Source organism: Malaclemys terrapin, chromosome 22 (genome assembly GCF_027887155.1).
Source record: "Malaclemys terrapin pileata isolate rMalTer1 chromosome 22, rMalTer1.hap1, whole genome shotgun sequence".
Classification (NCBI taxonomy): Eukaryota; Metazoa; Chordata; order Testudines; family Emydidae; genus Malaclemys; species Malaclemys terrapin.
The window spans coordinates 7,533,807-7,555,207 of record NC_071526.1 but is presented as its reverse complement, the minus strand read 5'-3'; the positions used below and the strand labels follow the sequence as shown (position 1 = coordinate 7,555,207).

The 21,401-nt window shown below is 45.3% G+C and overlaps 1 protein-coding gene across 2 annotated transcripts in view; it reads right to left on the bottom strand.

Moving 5' to 3' along the window:
* The window catches only part of MECR (mitochondrial trans-2-enoyl-CoA reductase), a 31,072-nt gene extending 10,150 nt beyond the window's left edge, over positions 1-20,922 (bottom strand). For both annotated transcript variants that reach the window (XM_054011970.1, XM_054011972.1), the window contains exons 1-4: positions 20,751-20,922; positions 5,477-5,574; positions 5,037-5,168; positions 144-287 (exon numbers count right to left, since the gene is read on the bottom strand). In XM_054011970.1, the coding sequence (XP_053867945.1) occupies positions 144-287; positions 5,037-5,168; positions 5,477-5,574; positions 20,751-20,899 (523 nt within the window). In that variant the 5' untranslated portion in view covers positions 20,900-20,922. The remainder of the gene's footprint in view (positions 1-143; positions 288-5,036; positions 5,169-5,476; positions 5,575-20,750) is intronic.
* Positions 20,923-21,401: the final 479 nt, after the last annotated feature.

The window sequence follows — 21,401 nt, the reverse complement described above, 5'->3', positions numbered from 1 at the left end:
ACATGGATAAACTGTTAATTAGAAGGAATCTGTAAATTCTGTTAACTTGTTTAGGGTCAATATCCGGGGATGGGATGTTCCATTGGAGTGTAAAAATCAGTCATGTGTTAGGAGAGTTACGCAGCACAGGTGAAGAGACGTACCTGGCCCCAAGGTCTCAAAATCAGCCAGCATCCGATAGGCTGTGCAGGGGTTGACGCTCAAGGTGGCAGCACACAGCAAAGGGATGTCGCGTGGGAGTTTCACCAGGGTTTCCTCGCTGAACACTGCATCCGTCCGCCACGTTCCTGGTTTAAAGGACAAGGCTTATTCAAGCTATGAGAAGTGTTAGAAAGACGCAGGCAAGTTGAGCAAGTAACTTCTTAGGCAAAAGTTTTCAGGCCCAATAAGGTTGGAGAGAGAAATGTGGCCTTGAGATCTAAGCATAGGCTAGGGAGGCAAAACTCCTGAATTCCAGTCCTGGTTTGGATACAGATTCCATCTCTGGCTATGGGCAAGCCACTGAAGCTTGATTTTCCAGGGCTGCTAATTAGCTATGTACATGGTTAATGTAGCTCTCTAGGAAATGTGTACATCTTGTCTGGTGTGCACTGAATGAGGTAGGATGCTGCAGCTGCCTTTATTAGCTTGGCTAGCACAACTCATTCTTATTTAGGAATCTGTCCCTCCTGTGTAATTTTTATTTTTATAAGTTGTGTCTTCATTTACCTGCACCAAAGAAAAAATTCAAGTAGTCAAAGAACTAGTCCTTGCCCCCAAAACCAGAAAGCTGCTTTAAAAACACAATAACGAACAGTTAAGGTTGCTAGTTAGCAATGATGCAACTACCTATCATTCAAAAACAATAAAAGTGGTAAAAAATAGGGTTTACGATAGACCACCAAATCGGGAAGAGAAGGAGGTGGATGAGGCAATTCTAGAACAAACGACAGAAATATCCAGAACACAAGACCTGGTAGTAATGTTAGACATTAACTGTGCAGACATCTGTTGGAAAAGTAATGCAGCAAAACACAACGCTTCCAACAAGGTTTTGGAATGTACTGAGGATAACTTTTGTTTCAGAAAGTGAAGGAAGTAACCTGGGGAACAGCCATTTTAGATTTAATTCTGACCAATTGGGAAGAATTGATTGTGAATCTGAAGGTGGAAGGCAATTTGTGTGAAAGTGATCATGAAATGATAGATTTCGTGATTCTAAGGAAAGGCAGGAGTGAGCAGCAGAATAAGAATGATGGACTTAAAAAAACCCAAACAAACAGTCTTTAACAAACTCAGAACTGGTAGGTAGGTCCCATGGGAAGACTAAGGAAAAAGAAGTTCAGGAGAGTCAGCATTTTCTCAGTGAGATAACGGCACAACTGAAAATTATCCTGCAGCATAGGAAAGATAGGAAGAATAGTAAGAAGCCAATATGGCTCCATCAGGAGTTCTTTAAATGACCTGAAAATCAAAAAGGAATCTACAAAAAGTGGAAACACGGACAAATTGTTAAGGAGAAATACAAAAGTATAGCACAATCCCATTGGGACAAAAAAATCACAATATGAGTTACACCTAGCAAGGGATATAAAAGGAAATAAGAAGAGGTTCTTTAAATAATTCAGGAGCAAAAGAAAGACAAAGGAAAGTGTAGGTCCTCTACTTAGTGTGGAAGGAGAACTAATAACTGATACATCAACAAGACTGAGGTGTCTAATGTCTATTTTGGTTCAGTGTTCATTAAAACGGTTAATGGTGACCATATAGTTAACACAATTAATATTAACAACAAGGGGGAAGGAACACAAGCCAAAATAGGGAAAGAACAGGTTAAAGAATATTTAGATAAGTTAGATGTATTCAAATCGGCAGGGCTTGATGAAATTCATCCTACAATACTTAAGGAACAGTTAGCAATTACCTTTGAGAACTCCTGGATTGTACTTGAGACAGTTAGACAGAGCAAAGTGAATATATACCACTAGGGGAAGTTACTCTACACCAGAGGTAGGCGTGCCAAAGGCGGCACGTGAGTTGATTTTCAGTGGCACTCACACTGCCCGGGGCCTGGCCACCAGTCTGGGGGGCTCTGCATTTTAATTTAATTTTAAATGAAGCTTCTTAAACATTTTAAAAACCTTATTTACTTTACATACAACAATAGTTTAGTTATATATTATAGTCTTATAGAAAGAGACCTTCTAAAAAGGTTAAAATGTATTACTGCCATGCAAAACCTTAAATCAGAGTGCATAAATGAAGACTCAGCACACCACTTCTGAAAGGTTGCCGACCCCTGCTCTACACCCTACAGACAAATTATTTTTTTGAAAGCCAATACAATTAATGCTTTTAGAGACAAGAGCCCCTCCATTCATCTCTGAATTAACCTAATATTCAGTTTTGCCTATGAATATTTACTGTCTCCCATTATGGTTTATGCATGAAGGGTACACTTGATTCAGTAGAATCTTCTTAACTGGAACCCCTCAGTGGATTGTTTACCTTCCTGATTAAGCAGAAAAGCCATTTGAAATGAAACAGGCACAGAACCAATGGAATTGGCAAAAGGTGGCCCGAAAAGTCAGAGTGGCCCAAGAGACATTTGTTTTGAAACCCCCTACATTTTTACTGAAAGATTCTTAAGGAGGCAACAGCAGCTAAACATAACAATAAACTTGTTTATATCATACTTGACAAGCCAAAGCCTTTACACAGGTGCAAAAGAGGAATAATGGCACTCACAAATGAAACTGCAGCTACTTCTGGGGAGGAATGTGATGTGGTAACCTTATCCAACAGGTCAGGATGCAAGTAAAAATCACCATATCCAGCTTATGCTATAGAAAGTAGAATTTAGAATAGAAAATGGTGCAAAAGTGTCCTGGGAACTTCATTTATCATGAGTGGTCTTGATGCCTGACTTTATGTACTGACTCAAAATAACTTGTGCTAACTACTGAGTCACCAACACCACTCCTTGGAGCACCTGGATTTTCTCTGGCCATCTCTCCTTTATGCAGACCAGAACTGGCTCTATTTAGCTTTGAAATCTGATGAGATCACCGCCTGAGTCAGTATGGCTGCATCAAATAAAGAGTTCTAAATCCTTAATAGTATAAAATACGACAAGAACAGAGATTAAAGTAGCATAAAAACAGCTCTGAAATTGAGTGCCTTGTGCAACTCCACTGGCTACACAGATGCTTCTCCTTGGAGACAATATAACCTATTACATTTGCAATTTGACTAATATGGTGCTAAATGGATTCCAACTGCTGCTTCCCTTGCCTGGAACATTCTCTAATGGATTTTTGTGTGTGTGTTTTTTTAAAATCACATCCGATTACATGTAATTGCTGTAATTAAGCTGTGTACATGACTGAGGCTGTACCAAGCTAAAACAGCACTTCAGAGAGTAACAATCTTGCTTCAGGACGTCACATTACCTCCAGGTGTTTTAAGATCTGTTCAGAGTGTTAAAGTATGAGCTCATCAGGCAAAGCATACGGATGTAAGCTGCAGAAGAAGGATGGTTTGTGGTTAGGACAGTACACTAGGAAGACCTGGGTTCAATTCCCAGCTCCACTATAAGCTTCCTATGAGACAAGGTGGGGGAGGAAATATCTTTTATTGGACCAACTTCTGTTGGTGAGAGAGACCAGCTCTTGAGCTACACAGAGCTCTTCGTCAGGTCTGGAAAAGTTACCCAGAGTGTCGCAGCTGAATACAAGACCAAACAGATTATTTAGCATAAATAATTCACATGTACTCTAGGGGACCATTCAAGGTGAAGTGGCTTGTTAACACCCCTGTAGTCACAGGACAAAAAAAGGGGGTTAGTGGGCTACAGATTGTTGTAGTAAACCATAAACTCAGTGTCTTTATCAAAACAATGATTTTTAGCATCTAGTGATCTTCCTGTGTGACCTTGGACAAGGGACTGCAGTGGACAATGGAGCTGTACAGTCCCTCTGAAAACTCACTCTGTGCCTCAGTTTGTCCCGCTCTGAAGTGGGGATACTACTTCCCTACCTCATAGAGGTTTTGGAGGATGGATTACTTAAGCCTTGGCTACACTCGCGGATTCACGCGAGTGTAGTCGTGCCGCCAGCGCTGCAAGTACTCCACCTCTCCGAGGGGAATAGCTCGCAGCGCTGCGAGCGAGCGTGCAGCGCTGCAGGCGCTGATTACACTGGCAATTCACAGCGCTGCACTCGCTGCGCTCGGGGGGGGATGTTTTTTCACACCCCTGAGCGCAGCAAGTGCAGCGCTGTGAATTGCCAGTGTAGCCAAGGCCTTAATGTTAAGGCCACATGAATACTCAGATTTCCAGGGATGGTTAGAACAACGGCCTGCTTCAGACTTTATTTTAAACGAATGAAGTTTTCAAACACACCTCTACCCCGATATAACGCAGTCCTCGGGAGTCAAAAAAATCTTACCGCATTATAAGGTGAAAGCGCGTTATATTGAACTTTCTTTGATCCGCCAGAGCGCGCAGCCTTCCCTGCCCCCCCCCCCCCCCCCCCCCCCGAGCGCTGCTTTACCGCGTTATATCCGAATTTGTGTTATATCGGGTCGTGTTATATCAGGGTAGAGGTGTATACAAAGCATAATTCGGTTTCCTATAGGAATAGAATTGTTTTTGTGAATATCTATCACCAGTGAAAACAGGTGTGTCTGTTTGGGTTTAAACATCTGTGGGTAAGCAGTTACTTGTTGCAAACCTACCCAGAGCATATAGGCAATTGTCTAATGGTTAGAGCAGGGGAATGCAAACTGGAAATCCTGGGTTCTAGTCTCAGCTCTGCTCTGTGACTGATTCACCGGGCTAAGTCTCTATCTCACCATGCCTCACTTCTCCCCTGACTCTATCCGTAAAGAGAGAGACTTTTTTCATCTCACTAACATTTGTGAAACGCTTTGAGATCTGTAGATGGGCGATGCCAGAGAAAGGCCGATGGACAGATGCTCGGCTGGAATGAACTGCCCTAGCTCCACAAAATCAACACAGCTATGACTATTTATGAGGATTTATGTAAAAACCTCACCAAGTTCTGCATCTGCTGGGATAACCCAATCCCCAGGCTTCAGAGAAGTCACATGACTGCCAACTTCCACCACTTGTCCAACACCTTCATTCCCTCCTACTGCAGGCAAGTCGGGGAGGAGGGGATAAGTTCCTGTAAGAGGAGGAGAAATATCACAACATTTTTTTTTTTTTACAAAAAGAAACCAACTGCAAACTGTTCTCTCAACTTCTGTTCTCGAAGGCCTGGTTCTACACCCCTGCAGCTCTGGAATCCAGCCCTAACTCCTGTATAAAAATTCCCTAGGGGACATCATTAATGTTTTGACAGTCGGTTTGTGTAATTACTCATCTGACAACATGTGGCTAATCAATAGGTATTCCACGCGCATTTCAGAAATGGAGGGAAAAAGAAGCTGTTTGTAAACAAAAAGTCAATTCAACCAGAGAAACCGAGGTTACCTTGGATCATGTTGATGTCTGCTGGATTGATAGGGGCTGCCAGCATCTTCACGTGAACCCCAGAATGGCCTAGCTCAGCTCGCTCTAGATCCTTTAGTCTAAACAAAGAAATATACGAATGTTATTACCACTGAATTTTGTATAACAAGTGTTCTTGGCACCAAGTGTATCCTAGAACAAAGACCATCCCATCCCACCGCTCCATAGTTTGGATGGCATGTTAGGCTTATATTATGCAGCAAGGAGTCCCCAGTTATGCAGTACTGCCTTCTCCAAGCCTACAATGCTCCCCAGGCTAATCAGCACAGACTTGAATTCCTGATCCACCAATCCACCCCAATATCTGCTAGGTATCAGGGGGTAGCCGTGTTAGTCTGTATCCACAAAAACAACAAGGAGTCCGGTGGCACCTTAAAGATGAGCAGATTTATTTGGGCATAAGCCTTCGTGGGTAAAAAACCACTTACCCACAAAAGCTTATGCCCAAATAAATCTGTTCGTCTTTAAGATGCCACCGTACTCCTTGCTGTTAATATCTGCTAGTACAGCCAAGAACAAGCACATTGGTTTGTTTCTCCTTAGAATGAGCAGTGGCTGTGTTCATACCCCTCCGACATGACTGGAGTGGTTCATATTGTCAGAAAAGAGCCTGAAAAGTCATTTGCACTGGTGGGCATTTTTTTAAAAGGAAAGTTTAGGACTTTTCTGCATGGGGAAAAGGTTTTCAGTATAAACTAAGGTGTGAATTTAAAGCAATATAATTGTACTTGTATAACTTCCTGTGTGAACACTCATACTGGAATACGAGTGTGTTTTTGCAATTTAGAATATGTTGCTTGGAAAGGGGTTTAAATTCATCCCCCAAAAAAGCCACTCTTGTACCGGAAAAAGTGTCCACATTGGGGGTGTGTGTTATACCGGTATAAATGAAAACTTTCCCGTGTAGACAAAGCCTTGGATTCTGCAGCCACATAACTGTACAGAGGGGCCTACTGGCTTTACAGAGTCACACAACATACAGAGGTATTGGCAAGGTGTGAAAAGATGCTTTCAGATGAGATGCAAGCCAAGTTAGATACACGCAGGAGAGCGACTCCAAAAAGCAGGAGCTACAAAGGCAGCTCTTGCACCAATAGTAGTGAGATAATGGAAGGAGAGACAGAAGCCCAGTGCTAGATGACTGCAGATGGGTCAGCTGGAGCAAACCCATTAAAGGTTTTAAAAATTAGAGCATTTTTTTTAAACTACCTGTGAACTGAATCAAGCGTTAAGGGAGCTGAAGAGTCTGATGTGGAGCTTGCACATGGGTTGCCAATTTTAAGAACTTTAGCTATGATCACGTCCTGTTCACTGTGTGTCATTAGAAGCAATAAATTGAATTCTCTTCACAGCTTGTCCTGTGCTGGCAAAGTTCCCCCCCCCCCCATTTAAGCTGCATGGCTGATGTCTCGATAAATCTGAGTTTTCAATTAAACAGCAAGATGTACTTGTTAGAAGGCTTTTAGCACTTAGGAATTTGCAGCCTGTAATCATGCATTTTAAAGACACAACGCTGCACTAAGATTTTAAGGGGGCTGCGAGTGAAACAGTGGATTAAAGCAGTGGTTCTCAACCAGGGGTACGTGTACCCCGCGGGTACACCGAGGTCTTCCAGGGGGTACATCAACTCAGGAAGATATTGGCCTAGTTTTACAACAGGCTACATAAAAAGCACCAGTTAAGTCAGTACAAACTAAAATTTCATACAGACAATGACTTGTTTGTACTACTCTACATAGTATACACTGAAATGTAAGTACAATATTTATATACCAGTTGATTTATTTTATAATTATATGGTAAAAAATGAGAAAGGAAGCAACTGTTCAGTAATAGTGAGGCTGTGACACTTTTGTATTTTTATGTCTGATTTTGTAAGCAAGTCGTTTTTAAGTGAGTCATAACTTGGGGGGTATGCAAGAGAAATCAGTCTCCTGAAAGGGGTACAATAGTCTGGAAAAGTTCAGAGCCACAACATTAATGCATCTGTAGAGACCTGGGCTCATAGTCTGACTGGGTCACAAATGAAACAAGAGTTTGCCTTCAAAGCCATTTGTCCACACTTGGTCAAATCCCCCCCTCCCTCTGGTGTAACCAGCTAGTTACACCAGGGATGACTGTGGCCCAATTCTGTCATGGACAGATGGCTCCTCCAGAGCGGCCCAGGCCTAGAATGGATCTTGGTCAAAAAAGGGAGGGACCGGGATTCTCAAAGCAAACTCAGATCCTTGAGGCAGGATCCCCAGGAGATAAGTCCAACAGACTCATTCTTCTGACTTTGCTCCTCTCTCCCCTCCCCCTTGGCTCAAGCCTTGTTTGCGACCTGCAGGGTGAGCCGGCTCAAGGAGTCACCTGAAGATGGACATGCATTTTAAATCTTTCACAAGGTATCAGATACAACTGTTCAAAGGTTAGCAGGAGATTTAAATGTTCCCAAGGCAAGAATATTTAGCAGCTGCATAGCACTGTGCTCAACACAATAACAGTAACGAATACATTCTCACAGCACCCCGCTGAGGGAACTTATCCCCATTTTGCAGATGGGAAAATTGAGGCACAGATGTTAAGTGGCTTGTCCCAGGCCCTGGAGGGTAGCTCCAGGATTAGAACACAGGAGCTCCTGGTATCCAGCACAATGCTAGTTTCGCCGAACCATGCTATCCCAAGTCAGAACTGCGCAAAGCCTGCTGAACTCAACTAAGGTCAACAGGAAGAGAGCTACATAGGCAGAGTTATGGGAGATACAGGGATGGCTAGGGCTGGAACTGCAGGTGGTTGTGGGTCAAGAATGAAGACAGCTGGTATGGGGAAACCGTGCAGATCATTCAGTCCCCCAGGCAATTATTCGCACAGTGTCACAAGGACTAAGTTAATTCACAAATTAAAACATTTACTGAAGGGATACAATTCTGCAACACTCAACAGCCGCCGCAGGTAGAGCTTTGAATTTCCTAGATTTTGTGGGTTCAGTCAGACCCCTAAAATTTTGTCTACAGAGGAGAAATGGTGGCAAATTTGTGTAGACAAGGTAGCTTTAGTGTTAATATTAACAGATTCTTTGTATGTTTAGCGTCTATACAAAGAGAGCACAGGCAGCTGCTGGTGCGAATGCAGACCAGAATTACTGGAATTAGGTTTGACATGATGCTATTTCAACAGAATTGTTAAGGCTCTTCCACTGAAACTATAATGACTCCATTCAAAGCCGTAAGATCCCAGTGATTTAAATCAACAGATCATGGACACAATGGCTCATTTACAGCTATTACTGTCAATGGGAATGTATGCACGCACAATAAGAACATATATCAAAGTCGGTCTGGATAAAGGTAGCGGGAGTCCTGCACAGCATCTGTGCCACACTCAGAGTGGTTTTATTGCTTGGCTCTGCTGGGAATTACGTATCTGTTTGGCGTTAATTGGTACACTGTATCTATCACCCTTGTGGGATGCTGTGCATGGCTGTTATGTGCACAATACAGTTTCCACATAGTTTATTTTACCTGCCTTGCTAAATGGCGAATGTTTCAGTGTGTGTCTTTTTCTCCTCGTTGCGGCTTCAGTTCTACTCCTTTCCTTCATTTTACGGAGATGGTTAAACAAAAGTCTTTAAAAAAGGGGCACTTATTGTACCTCTATCCCAGCTTTCCTTGCGCAAAACTCCCACTGAAGTCAATGGAAGTCCTGAGAGTGCAAAGAATTCAGGATCAGATGTGACACTTACACAGGGACACGTACTTTAGCTGGGACACTGGAGGAGGGGTGACGGCAAAGAGCAGCAGTTTACTTTTATGTGGCTGTTTTGTAACGGTTTATGCTAAAGGTAACCTTTTCTCAACAGGAAAAATCGAGTTTTTGAAAAGACATTTGCTGCATACGCACCCTTGCTGCTTTTTAAAGTGGAATATTTTGACTATTTAATTTCTTTGAAGTTTCCTTGGGCTCTGACCCACATTATAGATTAAAGGTCTGCATAAAAGTCAAAGGCCATTATATTAAGGTCCAATATGCTATGTAAGAGAAAATATGACAGCTACAAAAGTAGGTGGGACATGATGCACATCCTTCCAGTTTGTTAGATAAGCTGGAAACATCCACCATAGCACCTTCCTTCTGAGGATTTCAAAGCACCATTAATATTAAGCTTCCCAACATCCCTGGAAGATAGACAACTATATCCCATTTTCAAATGGGAAAGCTCTTAGAGGTTAAGTGTTTTGCCAGAGTTTCCATAACAAGGCTATGGAAGATAATGGAAAAGATCACAATTGATTCAATCATATGATTTAACCTCAAATCACATTTCCTCTTAAATCAGTGACTGGCATCTCAAAATAAACCTTCTACACCACAGCTAGAATCACACCGTCTAACCGGATTCTGACACGTTTATAACTGCCTGGCACACCTGTGTGCTAAACCAGGTTGGCATGTCCACAGTTAAGCTGCACACGCTTATTTGCATCACTGGGTTTGAGGAAAGCTGGGAAATCAGAATCTAGAAATCAGCTGCCGGTGCCAGAAGCAGAGGATTGTGGGTGTTGCCCATCCCACAATACAGTGCAGTCATTTTGGGATGTAGACATGCTAGCTCAACTTATTACAGACTGGTCCTAGATATACCGGGAATCCCATTAGAAGCCAGTAGAGAAGTAATCCTATGTGAGCCCTTAATCTAAAATTCAGTCTGGAACAAGATATTACAATTAATTTATAACTCCCTTGAAAAAATGGGTTTGTAATGGAAATCCTGTCAGATGATAACGACAACAATACTAGCAGAGCACTGCTATAGTCACCCAACTTTGGCATTATTATAACATCTAGCTGAATAATGGTCACTAGCCTTAACTAATCAGGAAACGGTGTAAGAAATCCATTGCTTAATCTAGGAGATGTTGGTCACATATTTTACTGATAACATCGCACTTGCTTTGGTTTCAGGAGGAAGTTGCATTCGGTAGCGGCACTGGCCCTTTCAGGAAGCAGGACAGGATTTTGAGAAATGGAGAACCAGATCATTATTAGGCAAGATTTACTCTTATGCAAGAAACAGGGAAAGAGCTTTAGTACATTCGTTAGTAACTTCTTTCCTCTCTTTGTCTCAGTGTACGTTTATCCAATGGGTGTGAAACATGTTCTAGCTCAAATCCCTTACCAGCCACACAGAAAGCCCTTGGATACGTACCTATATGTCCCCAGAACACACACTTGGTGGGTTATCTAGGGATATCGGTACAAGCGCACAAATCTAGGATGTTTTCTCCAACACCACTTAGAATGAACAAATTATGAGCCCCGCTCCTTACTCGGGCCAGGCTCAAGTAAAGAGCACAAGACTGGACCCAGAATTCTCAAGGATCACAGCTTCAAGGCATTTAGAGCATGCTAGACACCTGCAACTGCCATGGACTTCACTGAGAGCTGAAGCCGCTCAGCAAACCCCCAGACCAAGAAGAATGTGAAGCACTTTCATACATTTAAGCAGAAGATTTAAAAAAAAAAAAAAAAAGTCAATCCCCAAACTCTAAGATACCCGAGAAAAGTGCCCTTTCTTTGTAAAATGTGACTAAATGATGAGGACTTGCTTTCAGTCTAAAGATTTCTTCCCTTCCAAAGGCCACATTTTAGTAGATTTTACCATACATCCAAGTTTAACCCTCTCTCCTCAAAACAAACTCTAGTTTGCAGTTTTCGAAGCCAAAGCCTGTATTACAAATAAGCAATAAGTTCTCACTTCAGATAACTTATTTATTTCACTACGGTCCAAGGAGTTTTGGTTTGAAAATACAGCAGCTGGTTTAACATCTTCTTTTTCAGTCTAGCTGAAAGTTATCCTGGCTTGAAGTTTCTTATAAATTAAAGTTCGATTATCCTCCTTTTCCTTCTGGGGGAAGGGGGTTCGGAAGCATCACACCTAATGCTGTTGTATCTGACAAGGCAGACTGAGTGTCAGATCTACTCAACACAAACAGTTCCTGTCTAGGTACTGGAAAGATTTTAGTAGTCAGCTAGTCTTAGATGGAACCAAAAGAAAAAAAAAATTCTTTTTAGCTAAAAACAGTGATTTAGGGTTGTCAATGGGAGATTCAGCCTCCCATGGCAGATCAGACGCAACACTCGGGAGCCAGAACTGCTCCGATACTCTACTTGCACAAAGAGAGGATGCGATCAGCAACGTTTTGATAGACATGGTTGCTGTTTTCATGTTTAAAGTGTTCAACGTTCCCCCTTCAACAAAAAGAATAGAGAGCGTCTTAAGGAAGCCAATTAAAATCTTGATGCTCAAGAGCCTAATGCCAACATTTAAAGCCCCAGTAGGGTTAAAAAGTATAAGCGTGGTCTACACTACAAAGTTTTGACGGCAAAGCTATGTCAGCTTGGAACATGGAAAGAAAAGATCCCCTCTCCCCCCAAACCAACCGAGTGATGCTGGCACAAGCCCGTGTGTATATGCAGTTATCCTACCAAAGGAGCCCTTGTGCTGTCATAGCTTATGTTGTTTGCGGAGGCGATTTAACTGTGCTGGCCAGGGAACTCCTTTAGCGGCAAGAAAACTCCCTGAGTCAGCGTAAGCTGCATCTCCACTAGCGGGCTTCGCTAGCACAGCTACGCCAGCCAAAACACTTGTAGTGTAGACAAGCCCTTACAGCAACTGCGCCACTGCATTCATGCCATGTGCTCACAGCACCAGTCATTTTGGAGGTGGGGGATGATGTCTAAGCACCTCCTTTCTCCCAGTATTTTCCATTGCTGTCGGGAGTCTGGGACCTTCAGCAGACGCTACTGGAGAAGACATTGCTGGGAACCAGGGGGCAGCATGTGGGGGGGAGGGGGAAGAGTCATAAAGATCATATAAAAACCTTGCAAAGATATGTTTCTTAAACCGCTTCCCTCTCCCATTTGAAGTGGAGACAGGAGCACTCATTAAGATGTATGCGTCAGTCATAAACTGAAGCAAACATGCATACCATCCAGCGGGACAGACTGAGGTATTGTCACACTAGGTGAGGAGCAGTAAGATTAATATACCGGTTATAACTGCTCTCTACTGGATGGAATACGTTGGACCTGCTTCAGTGTCTCAGGTCCCCCTACTGACTATTGGCACCATTCATTGGCTAACTGGTCTATGTGTAGTCATACGACAACTGGTGTGTGTACCGCCATGGATTGTTCTGAAGTACAGCTGGGACACCGAGTCTGCTCTCTCTTTCACTGGGGCAAGTGCTCACTTTGTGGACCGGAGACATAGTAATGCTGATTCCTTCACATTGCCCACATCTTGAATTCCCCAGAGAAATATCGAGAAAAAACAAAGTCATAATTTAAAAAGCTGTACGGTTGCCAGTATGCACATGCTGTTCAAAATCACCAATAATAAAACCTAACTAAAACCAGCAAAAATACCAACATATTCAAATGGAGTTATAACTCTTGTTAGAGACCAAAATATTACATTAAAAAGTGGTGCCAAGTATCAGGAGGTAACTGTATTATTCTATATCCACAAAAACAACGAGGAGTCCGGTGGCACCTTAAAGACTAACTGATTTATTCAGGGATTAGTTTTCTTGGGTAAAAAAACCTCACTTCTTCAGATGCATCCTAGTTTCCATTTTTTATATGACTCCTAAAAAATAAAAAGGAGTCATATAAAAAATGGAAACTAGGACAGATTACAAAGGATGAATATAGGCAAACAACACAGGAATGCAGGGGCAAGATTAGAAAAGCAAAGGCACAAAATGAGCTCAAACTAGCTACAGGAATAAAGGGAAACAAGAAGACTTTTTATCAATACATTAGAAGCAAGAGGAAGACCAAAGACAGGGTAGGCCCACTGCTTAGTGAAGAGGGAGAAACAGTAACAGGAAACCTGGAAATGGCAGAGATGCTTAATGACTTCTTTGTTTCGGTCTTTACCTAGAAGTCTGAAGGAAGGCCTAATATAGTAAATGCTAATGGGAAGGGGGTAGGTTTAGCAGATAAAATAAAAAAAGAACAAGTTAAAAATCACTTAGAAAAGTTAGATGCCTGCAAGTCACTAGGGCCTGATTAAATGCATCCTAGAATACTCAAGGAGCTAATAGAAGAGGTATCTGAGCCTCTAGCTATTATCTTTGGAAAATCATGGGAGACGGGAGAGATTCCAGAAGACTGGAAAAGGGCAAATATAGTGCCCATCTATAAAAAGGGAAATAAAAACAACCCAGACTACAGATCAGTTAGTTTAACTTCTGTGCCAGGGAAGATAATGGAGCAAGTAATTAAGGAAATCATCTGCAAACACTTGGAAGGTGGTAAGGTGATAGGGAACAGCCAGCATGGATTTGTAAAGAACAAATCGTGTCAAACCAATCTGATAGCTTTGTTCGATAGGATAACGAGTCTTGTGGATAAGGGAGAAGTGGTGGATGTGGTATACCTAGACTTTAGTAAGGCATTTGATACGGTCTTGCATGATATTCTTATCGATAAACTAGGCAAATACAATTTAGATGGGGCTACTATAAGGTGGGTGCATAACTGGCTGGATAACCATACTCAGAGAGTTATTATTAATGGTTCCCAAACCTGCTGGAAAGGCATAACAAGTGGGGTTCCGCAGGGGACTGTTTTAGGACCGGCTCTGTTCAATATCTTCATTAACGACTTAGATATTGGCATAGAAAGTTCGCTTATTAAGTTTGCGGATGATACCAAACTGGGAGGGATTGCAACCGCTTTGGAGGACAGGGTCATAATTCAAAATGATCTGGACAAATTGGAGAAATGGTCTGAGGTAAACAGGATGAAGTTTAACAAAGACAAATGCAAAGTGCTCCACTTAGGGAAAAAAAATCAGTTTCACACATACAGAATGGGAAGAGACTGTCTAGGAAGGAGTACGGCAGAAAGGGATCTAGGGGTTATAGAGGACCACAAGCTAAATATGAGTCAACAGTGTGATGCTGTTGCAAAAAAAAGCAAACATGATTCTGGGATGTATTAACAGGTGTGTTGTGAGCAAGACACGAGAAGTCATTCTTCCGCTCTACTCTGCTCTGGTTAGGCCTCAGCTGGAGTATTGTGTACAGTTCTGGGCACCGCATTTCAAGAAAGATGTGGAGAAATTGGAAAGGGTCCAGAGAAGAGCAACAAGAATGATTAAAGGTCTTGAGAACATGACCTATGAAGGAAGGCTGAAGGAATTGGGTTTGTTTAGTTTGGAAAAGAGAAGACTGAGAGGGGACATGATAGCAGTTTTCAGGTATCTAAAAGGGTGTCATAGAATCATAGAATATCAGAGTTGGAAGGGACCTCAAGAGGTCATCTAGTCCAACCCCCTGCTCAAAGCAGGACCAATTCCCAGCTAAATCATCCCAGCCAGGGCTTTGTCAAGCCGGGCCTTAAAAACCTCCAAGGAAGGAGACTCCACCACCTCCCTAGGTAACGCATTCCAGTGTTTCACCACCCTCCTAGTGAAATAGTTTTTCCTGATATCCAACCTGGACCTCCCCCACTGCAACTTGAGACCATTGCTCCTTGTTCTGTCATCTGCCACCACTGAGAACAGCCGAGCTCCATCCTCTTTGGAACCCCCCTTCAGGTAGTTGAAGGCTGCTATCAAATCCCCCCTCGTTCTTCTCTTCTGGAGACTAAACAATCCCAGTTCTCTCAGCCTCTCCTCATAAGTCATGTGCTCCAGACCCCTAATCATTTTTGTTGCCCTCCGCTGGACTCTTTCCAATTTTTCCACATCCTTCTTGTAGTGTGGGGACCAAAACTGGACACAGTATTCCAGATGAGGCCTCACCAATGTCGAATAAAGGGGAACAATCACGTTCCTCGATCTGCTGGCAATGCCCCTACTTATACAGCCCAAAATGCCGTTAGCCTTCTTGGCAACAAGAGCACACTGTTGACTCATATCCAGCTTCTCGTCCACTGTGACCCCTAGGTCCTTTTCAGCAGAACTGCGACCTAGCCATTCGGTCCCTAGTCTGTAGCAGTGCATGGGATTCTTCCGTCCTAAGTGCAGGACTCTGCACTTGTCCTTGTTGAACCTCATCAGGTTTTTTTCTGCCCAATCCTCTAATTTGTCTAGGTCCCTCTGTATCCGATCCCTACCCTCTAGTGTATCTACCACGCCTCCTAGTTTAGTGTCATCTGCAAACTTACTGAGAGTGCAGTCCACACCATCCTCCAGATCATTAATAAAGATATTAAACAAAACCGGCCCCAGGACCGACCCTTGGGGCACTCCACTTGAAACCGGCTGCCAACTAGACATGGAGCCATTGATCACTACCCGTTGAGCCCGATGATCTAGCCAGCTTTCTATCCACCTTACAGTCCATTCATCCAGCCCATACTTCTTTAACTTGGTGGCAAGAATACTGTGGGAGACAGTATCAAAAGCTTTGCTAAAGTCAAGAAATAACACATCCACTGCTTTCCCCTCATCCACAGAGCCAGTTATCTCATCATAGAAGACAATTAGGTTAGTCAGGCACGACTTCCCCTTCGTGAATCCATGCTGACTGTTCCTGATCACTTTCCTCTCCTCTAAATGTTTCATAATTGATTCCTTGAGGACCTGCTCCATGATTTTTCCAGGGACTGAGGTGAGGCTGACTGGCCTGTAGTTCCCCGGATCCTCCTTCTTCCCTTTTTTAAAGATGGGCACTACATTAGCCTTTTTCCAGTCATCTGGGACCTCCCCCGATCGCCATGAGTTTTCAAAAATAATGGCTAATGGCTCTGCAATCTCACCCGCCAACTCCTTTAGCACCCTCGGATGCAGCGCATCCGGCCCCATGGACTTGTGCACGTCCAGTTTTTCTAAATAGTCCCGAACCACTTCTTTCTCCACAGAGGGTTGGTCACCTTCTCCCCATGCTGTACTGCCCAGTGCAGCAATCTGGGAGCTGACCTTGTGCGTGAAGACAGAGGCAAAAAAATCATTGAGTACATTAGCTTTTTCCACATCCTCGGTCACTAGGTTGCCTCCCTCATTCAGTAAGGGGCCCACACTTTCCTTGATTTTCTTCTTGTTGCTAACATACCTGAAGAAACCCTTCTTGTTACTCTTAACATCTCTTGCTAACTGCAACTCCAAGTGTGATTTGGCCTTCCTGATTTCACTCCTGCACGCCTGAGCAATATTTTTATACTCCTCCCTGGTCATTTGTCCAATCTTCCACTCCTTATAAGCCTCTTTTTTGCGTTTAAGATCAGCAAGGATTTCACTGTTTAGCCAAGCTGGTCGCCTGCCATATTTACTATTCTTTCTACACATCGGGATGGTTTGTTCCTGCAACCTCAATAAGGATTCTTTAAAATACAGCCAGCTCTCCTGGACCCCTTTGCCCTTCATGTTATTCTCCCAGGGGATCCTGCCCATCTGTTCCCTGAGGGAGTCAAAGTCTGCTTTTCTGAAGTCCAGGGTCCGTATTCTGCTGCTCTCCTTTCTTCCTTGTGTCAGGATCCTGAACTCGACCATCTCATGGTCACTGCCTCCCAGGTTCCCATCCACTTTTGCTTCCCCTACTAGTTCTTCCCTGTTTGTGAGCAGCAGGTCAAGAAAAGCTTTGCCCCTAGTTGGTTCCTCCAGCACTTGCACCAGGAAATTGTCCCCTACACTTTCCAAAAATTTCCTGGATTGCCTGTGCACCGCTGTATTGCTCTCCCAGCAGATATCAGGGTGATTAAAGTCTCCCATGAGAACCAGGGCCTGTGATCTAGCAACTTCTGCTAGTTGCCAGAAGAAAGCCTCGTCCACCTCATCCCCCTGGTCTGGTGGTCTATAGCAGACTCCAACCACGACATCACCCTTGTTGCTCACACTTCTCAACTTTATCCAGAGACTCTCAGGTTTTTCTGCAGTATCATACCGGAGCTCTGAGCAGTCATACTCCTCTCTTACATACAACGCAACTCCCCCACCTTTTCTGCCCTGCCTGTCCTTCCTGAACAGTTTATATCCATCCATGACAGTACTCCAGTCATGTGAGTTATCCCACCAAGTCTCTGTTATTCCAATCACATCATAGTTCCCTGACTGTGCCAGGACTTCCAGTTCTCCCTGCTTGTTTCCCAGGCTTCTTGCATTTGTGTATAGGCACTTAAGATAACTCAACGATCGTCCCTCTTTCTCAGCATGAGACAGGAGTCCTCCCCTGTTGCGCTCTCCTGCTTGTGCTTCCTCCCAGGATCCCATTTCCCCACTTACCTCAGGGCTTTGGTCTCCTTCCCCCGGTGAACCTAGTGTCATAAGGAGGAGGGAGAAAACTTGTTCACCTTAGCCTCTAAGGATAGAACAAGAAGCAATGGGCTTAAACTGCAGCAAGGGAGGTCTAGGTTGGACATTAGGAAAAAGTTCCTAACTGTCAGGGTGGTTAAACACTGGAATAAATTGCCTAGGGAGGTTGTGGAATCTCCATCTCTGGAGATATTTAAGAGTAGGTTAGATAAATGTCTATCAGGGATGGTCTAGACAGTATTTGGTCCTGCCATGCGGGCAGGGGACTGGACTCGATGACCTCTCGAGGTCCCTTCCAGTCCTAGACTCTATGAATCCCACAAAAGCTTATGCCCAAATAAATCTGTTAGTTTATAAGGTACCACTGGACTCCTCGTTGTTTTTATTAAAAAGTGGGACTCTCTGAGGGCTGAATAAATTCCCAGAGAAAATCAATTATATGATTTGGCAGTTGGCTTATACTACAAGTACATTTTTAGTTTATATTTCCAACTGACTCAGTAATATATTACTAGCCTCACTCAGCTAAAGATATGACAAGAATCAATACCCAATCCATAGCTTCAGCTACACAGCATCCAACTCCACCAAATGCTTAACTGTGGGAAATAAAGATTCCCCCAGCCAAGTGTGAAAGGTCTAGGAGTTTTTAAAATGAATCAGATGAGCCACCAGTGCCTAGTGAGACTTACACAGATATTGACCATGCAACGATTGACCAAACTTTAGACATACAGTCCTCTTGCAAAATTACATCCACCTAAAAATGTTGCATTAACAACCACCACCTGAAATCATGGCAATGGAAAGTTAGCAAAGATTTCTCTCTTTTTCATAGAATCATAGAATCTCAGGGTTGGAAGGGACCTCAGGAGGTCATCTAGTCCAACCCCCTGGTCAAAGCAGAACCAATTCCCAACTAAATCATCCCAGCCAGGGCTTTGTCAAGCCTGACCTTAAAAACCTCTAAGGAAGGAGATTCCACCACCTCCCTAGGTAACCCATTCCAGTGCTTCACCACCCTCCTAGTGAAATAGTGTTTCCTAATATCCAACCTAAACCTCCCCCACTGCAACTTGAGACCATTACTCCTTGTTCTGTCATCAGGTACCACCGAGAACAGTCTAGATCTTTTCCCCCCAGTTGGTTTACTTTAGGCATTTGGCAGCACTTTGTGTAAGGTCTGTTTCATTCATATAGCCCAGTGGTTTTCAATCTGTGTTCCGCAGACCCCTGGGGGTCCACACACTATGTCTAAGGGGTCTGCAAAAGATTGTTACTACCATAGAACCATGGTTTTCAACCGGTGGTCTGCGGACCCCTGGGGGTCTCCAGACTATGTCTAAGATTTCCAAAGGGGTCCGCATAGAATCATAGAATATTAGGGTTGGAAGAGACCTCAGGAGGTCATCTAGTCCAACCCCCTACTCAAAGCAGGACCAACCACATCCCAGCCAGGGTTTTGTCAAGCCGGGCCATTTGAGATATTTTTAGGAGTCTGCAAATTTAAAAAAGGTTGAAAACCACTGGTATATACAGTCTATTTCACTGTTGCTGACCCTTACAAACATAATCAGGGGAGCAAAAAATCCCCATTTTACATTTCTTTAAAGAAACTTATAAAAAAGTTTCAGGAAAACTATATAAAGGGTACTCTATCAGAATCTGTAATTTTTTCAGTTTGGACCTGACAGCACGTCTTTACTTAACCCTGACAGTATTGGAGGTGGTAACACACGTATATGAGAGAAAATACAGTAATAGTGTGAGTGATCAAGGTCACCTGGCTACAGAAGTCAAGAGTTTCAACTTCGTCCTTTAGCCAGTGCACTCAGCATCTCCCAGATTTCCAGAGGGGAACCATGCCAAATGTCAACCACAAGAGCAGCAGGCCAGATCCCAGTCTCAGTTACACTGGATTCATCCTGGAGGAATCAGTGAAGTCACTGGGGTTACCCCACACTCACCACAGCATAAGTGAGATGGGTCTCTGGTCTGACTTGCCTACACAGGCTCCACAGTACCCCGGGCCAACCCACATCTCATTTGGATCAGGGGACGGGATGCTGGGACTTGAGGAGCTAGCATGTGCACATCCTGGAAACATCATGTTCCAGAGGAGACTTGGCACAAAGCATTTGCAGTGGCCCTGGCACCATCACACCCCAGCTGGGAGTGCAACGGGGCAGCCATGGCATTAATCAGCAGGTCTCCTACTGCACCTTCTTCTGCCAGAGCAATGGGGGCCGTGCAGCAGGGCACGGGTGTTCAGGAGGAAGGGTCCTCATTGAGCCCCCCCCTTCCCCATTCTGCAGGGGAAACGCAGGAGACCAGCCCACACTGCCAAACCAGCAGTTCTGCTAAATATCCCCCCATCCCAGGATCCCCCTCTACCCACCCACCTGCCTCCCCACACCTCCTCCAGCCTTGCTCTACCCCTGCCCCCAGTGTGCCCCCACCTGCCTCCTCCAGCCCTGCCTGGGAGCCCCCTCTACCCCCTGCCCCCCCAGCATGTCCCCCACCTACTTCTTCCAGCCCTACCCCCCAACTCAGGATCCCCCTCTACCCACCTGCCTGCCCCCCCACACCTCCTCCAGCCCTGCTCTACCCCCACCCCCAGCCTCCCCACCACCTACCTCCTCCAGCCCTGCACCCCAGCCTGAGAGCCCCCTCTAAACCCTGCCTACCCCCCACCTCCAGTCCTGCCCTCCAACCCGCGATCCCCCTCTACCCACCCGCTTTCCCCCCCACACCTCCTCCAGCCCTGCTCTACCCCTGCCCCCCACCTCCCTCCTCCAGCCCTGCCCGGGAGCCCCCTCGACCCCCTGCCCCCCAGCGTGTCCCCCACCTACCTTCTCCCGCCCTGCCCTCCAACCCGCGATCCCCCTCTACCCACCTGCCTGCCCCACACCTCCTCCAGCCCTGCTCTACCCCTGCTCCCCAACCTGCAACCCCAGTGTGCCCCCAGCCCCGGGAGCCCCCCCTTACTGTAGAACCCGGGCCGGCTCCCCGTGCTGCTCATAGACCAGCGCCTGGGAGCGGGCCGGGGCCGCCGCCACAGCTGCCCGGGGGCGCAGGAAGGTGCCCAGGAGGGGCCGGGCCCCGCGGACCAACCCCAGCCCCTTCGCCAGCCGCATCCTGCAGCCGGCAGCCGCCACTGCCAGGCGGCCACTGCAATGCGCGTCACTGCCGGGAGCCCCGCCCCTCGCCCCGGATAGCCTCGCCCCGCCCACTGCCCGGGAGACCCCGCCCCTCGCCCCAGATAGCCCCGCCCACTGCCCGGGAGACTCCGCCCCCCGTCCCGGATAGCCCCGCCCACTTTCCGGAGGGGGGACCCCCCGCCCATCGCTCCAGATAGCCACACCCACTGCCCGGGAGCGATCGCCCCTCGCTCAGGTTAGCCCCGCCCACTGCCTCGGAGACCCCGCCCCTCGCTCAGGTTAGCCCCACCCACCCCTCTATTTAAAGTCACTGAGTGATTGGCTGTTTGGTGCTGACAGAGCCCCGCCCTTCTCAAGGGGACTGGAAATGGGGGCTTCCTCCAAGCCTGCTGAGTGGGGATGTTGTCTCTAGAAGCAGGGCTTAGGCTGGGAATTGTGGGGCATCTAGGGGGTGGGTGGGCAGAAGGCACCGATTTCC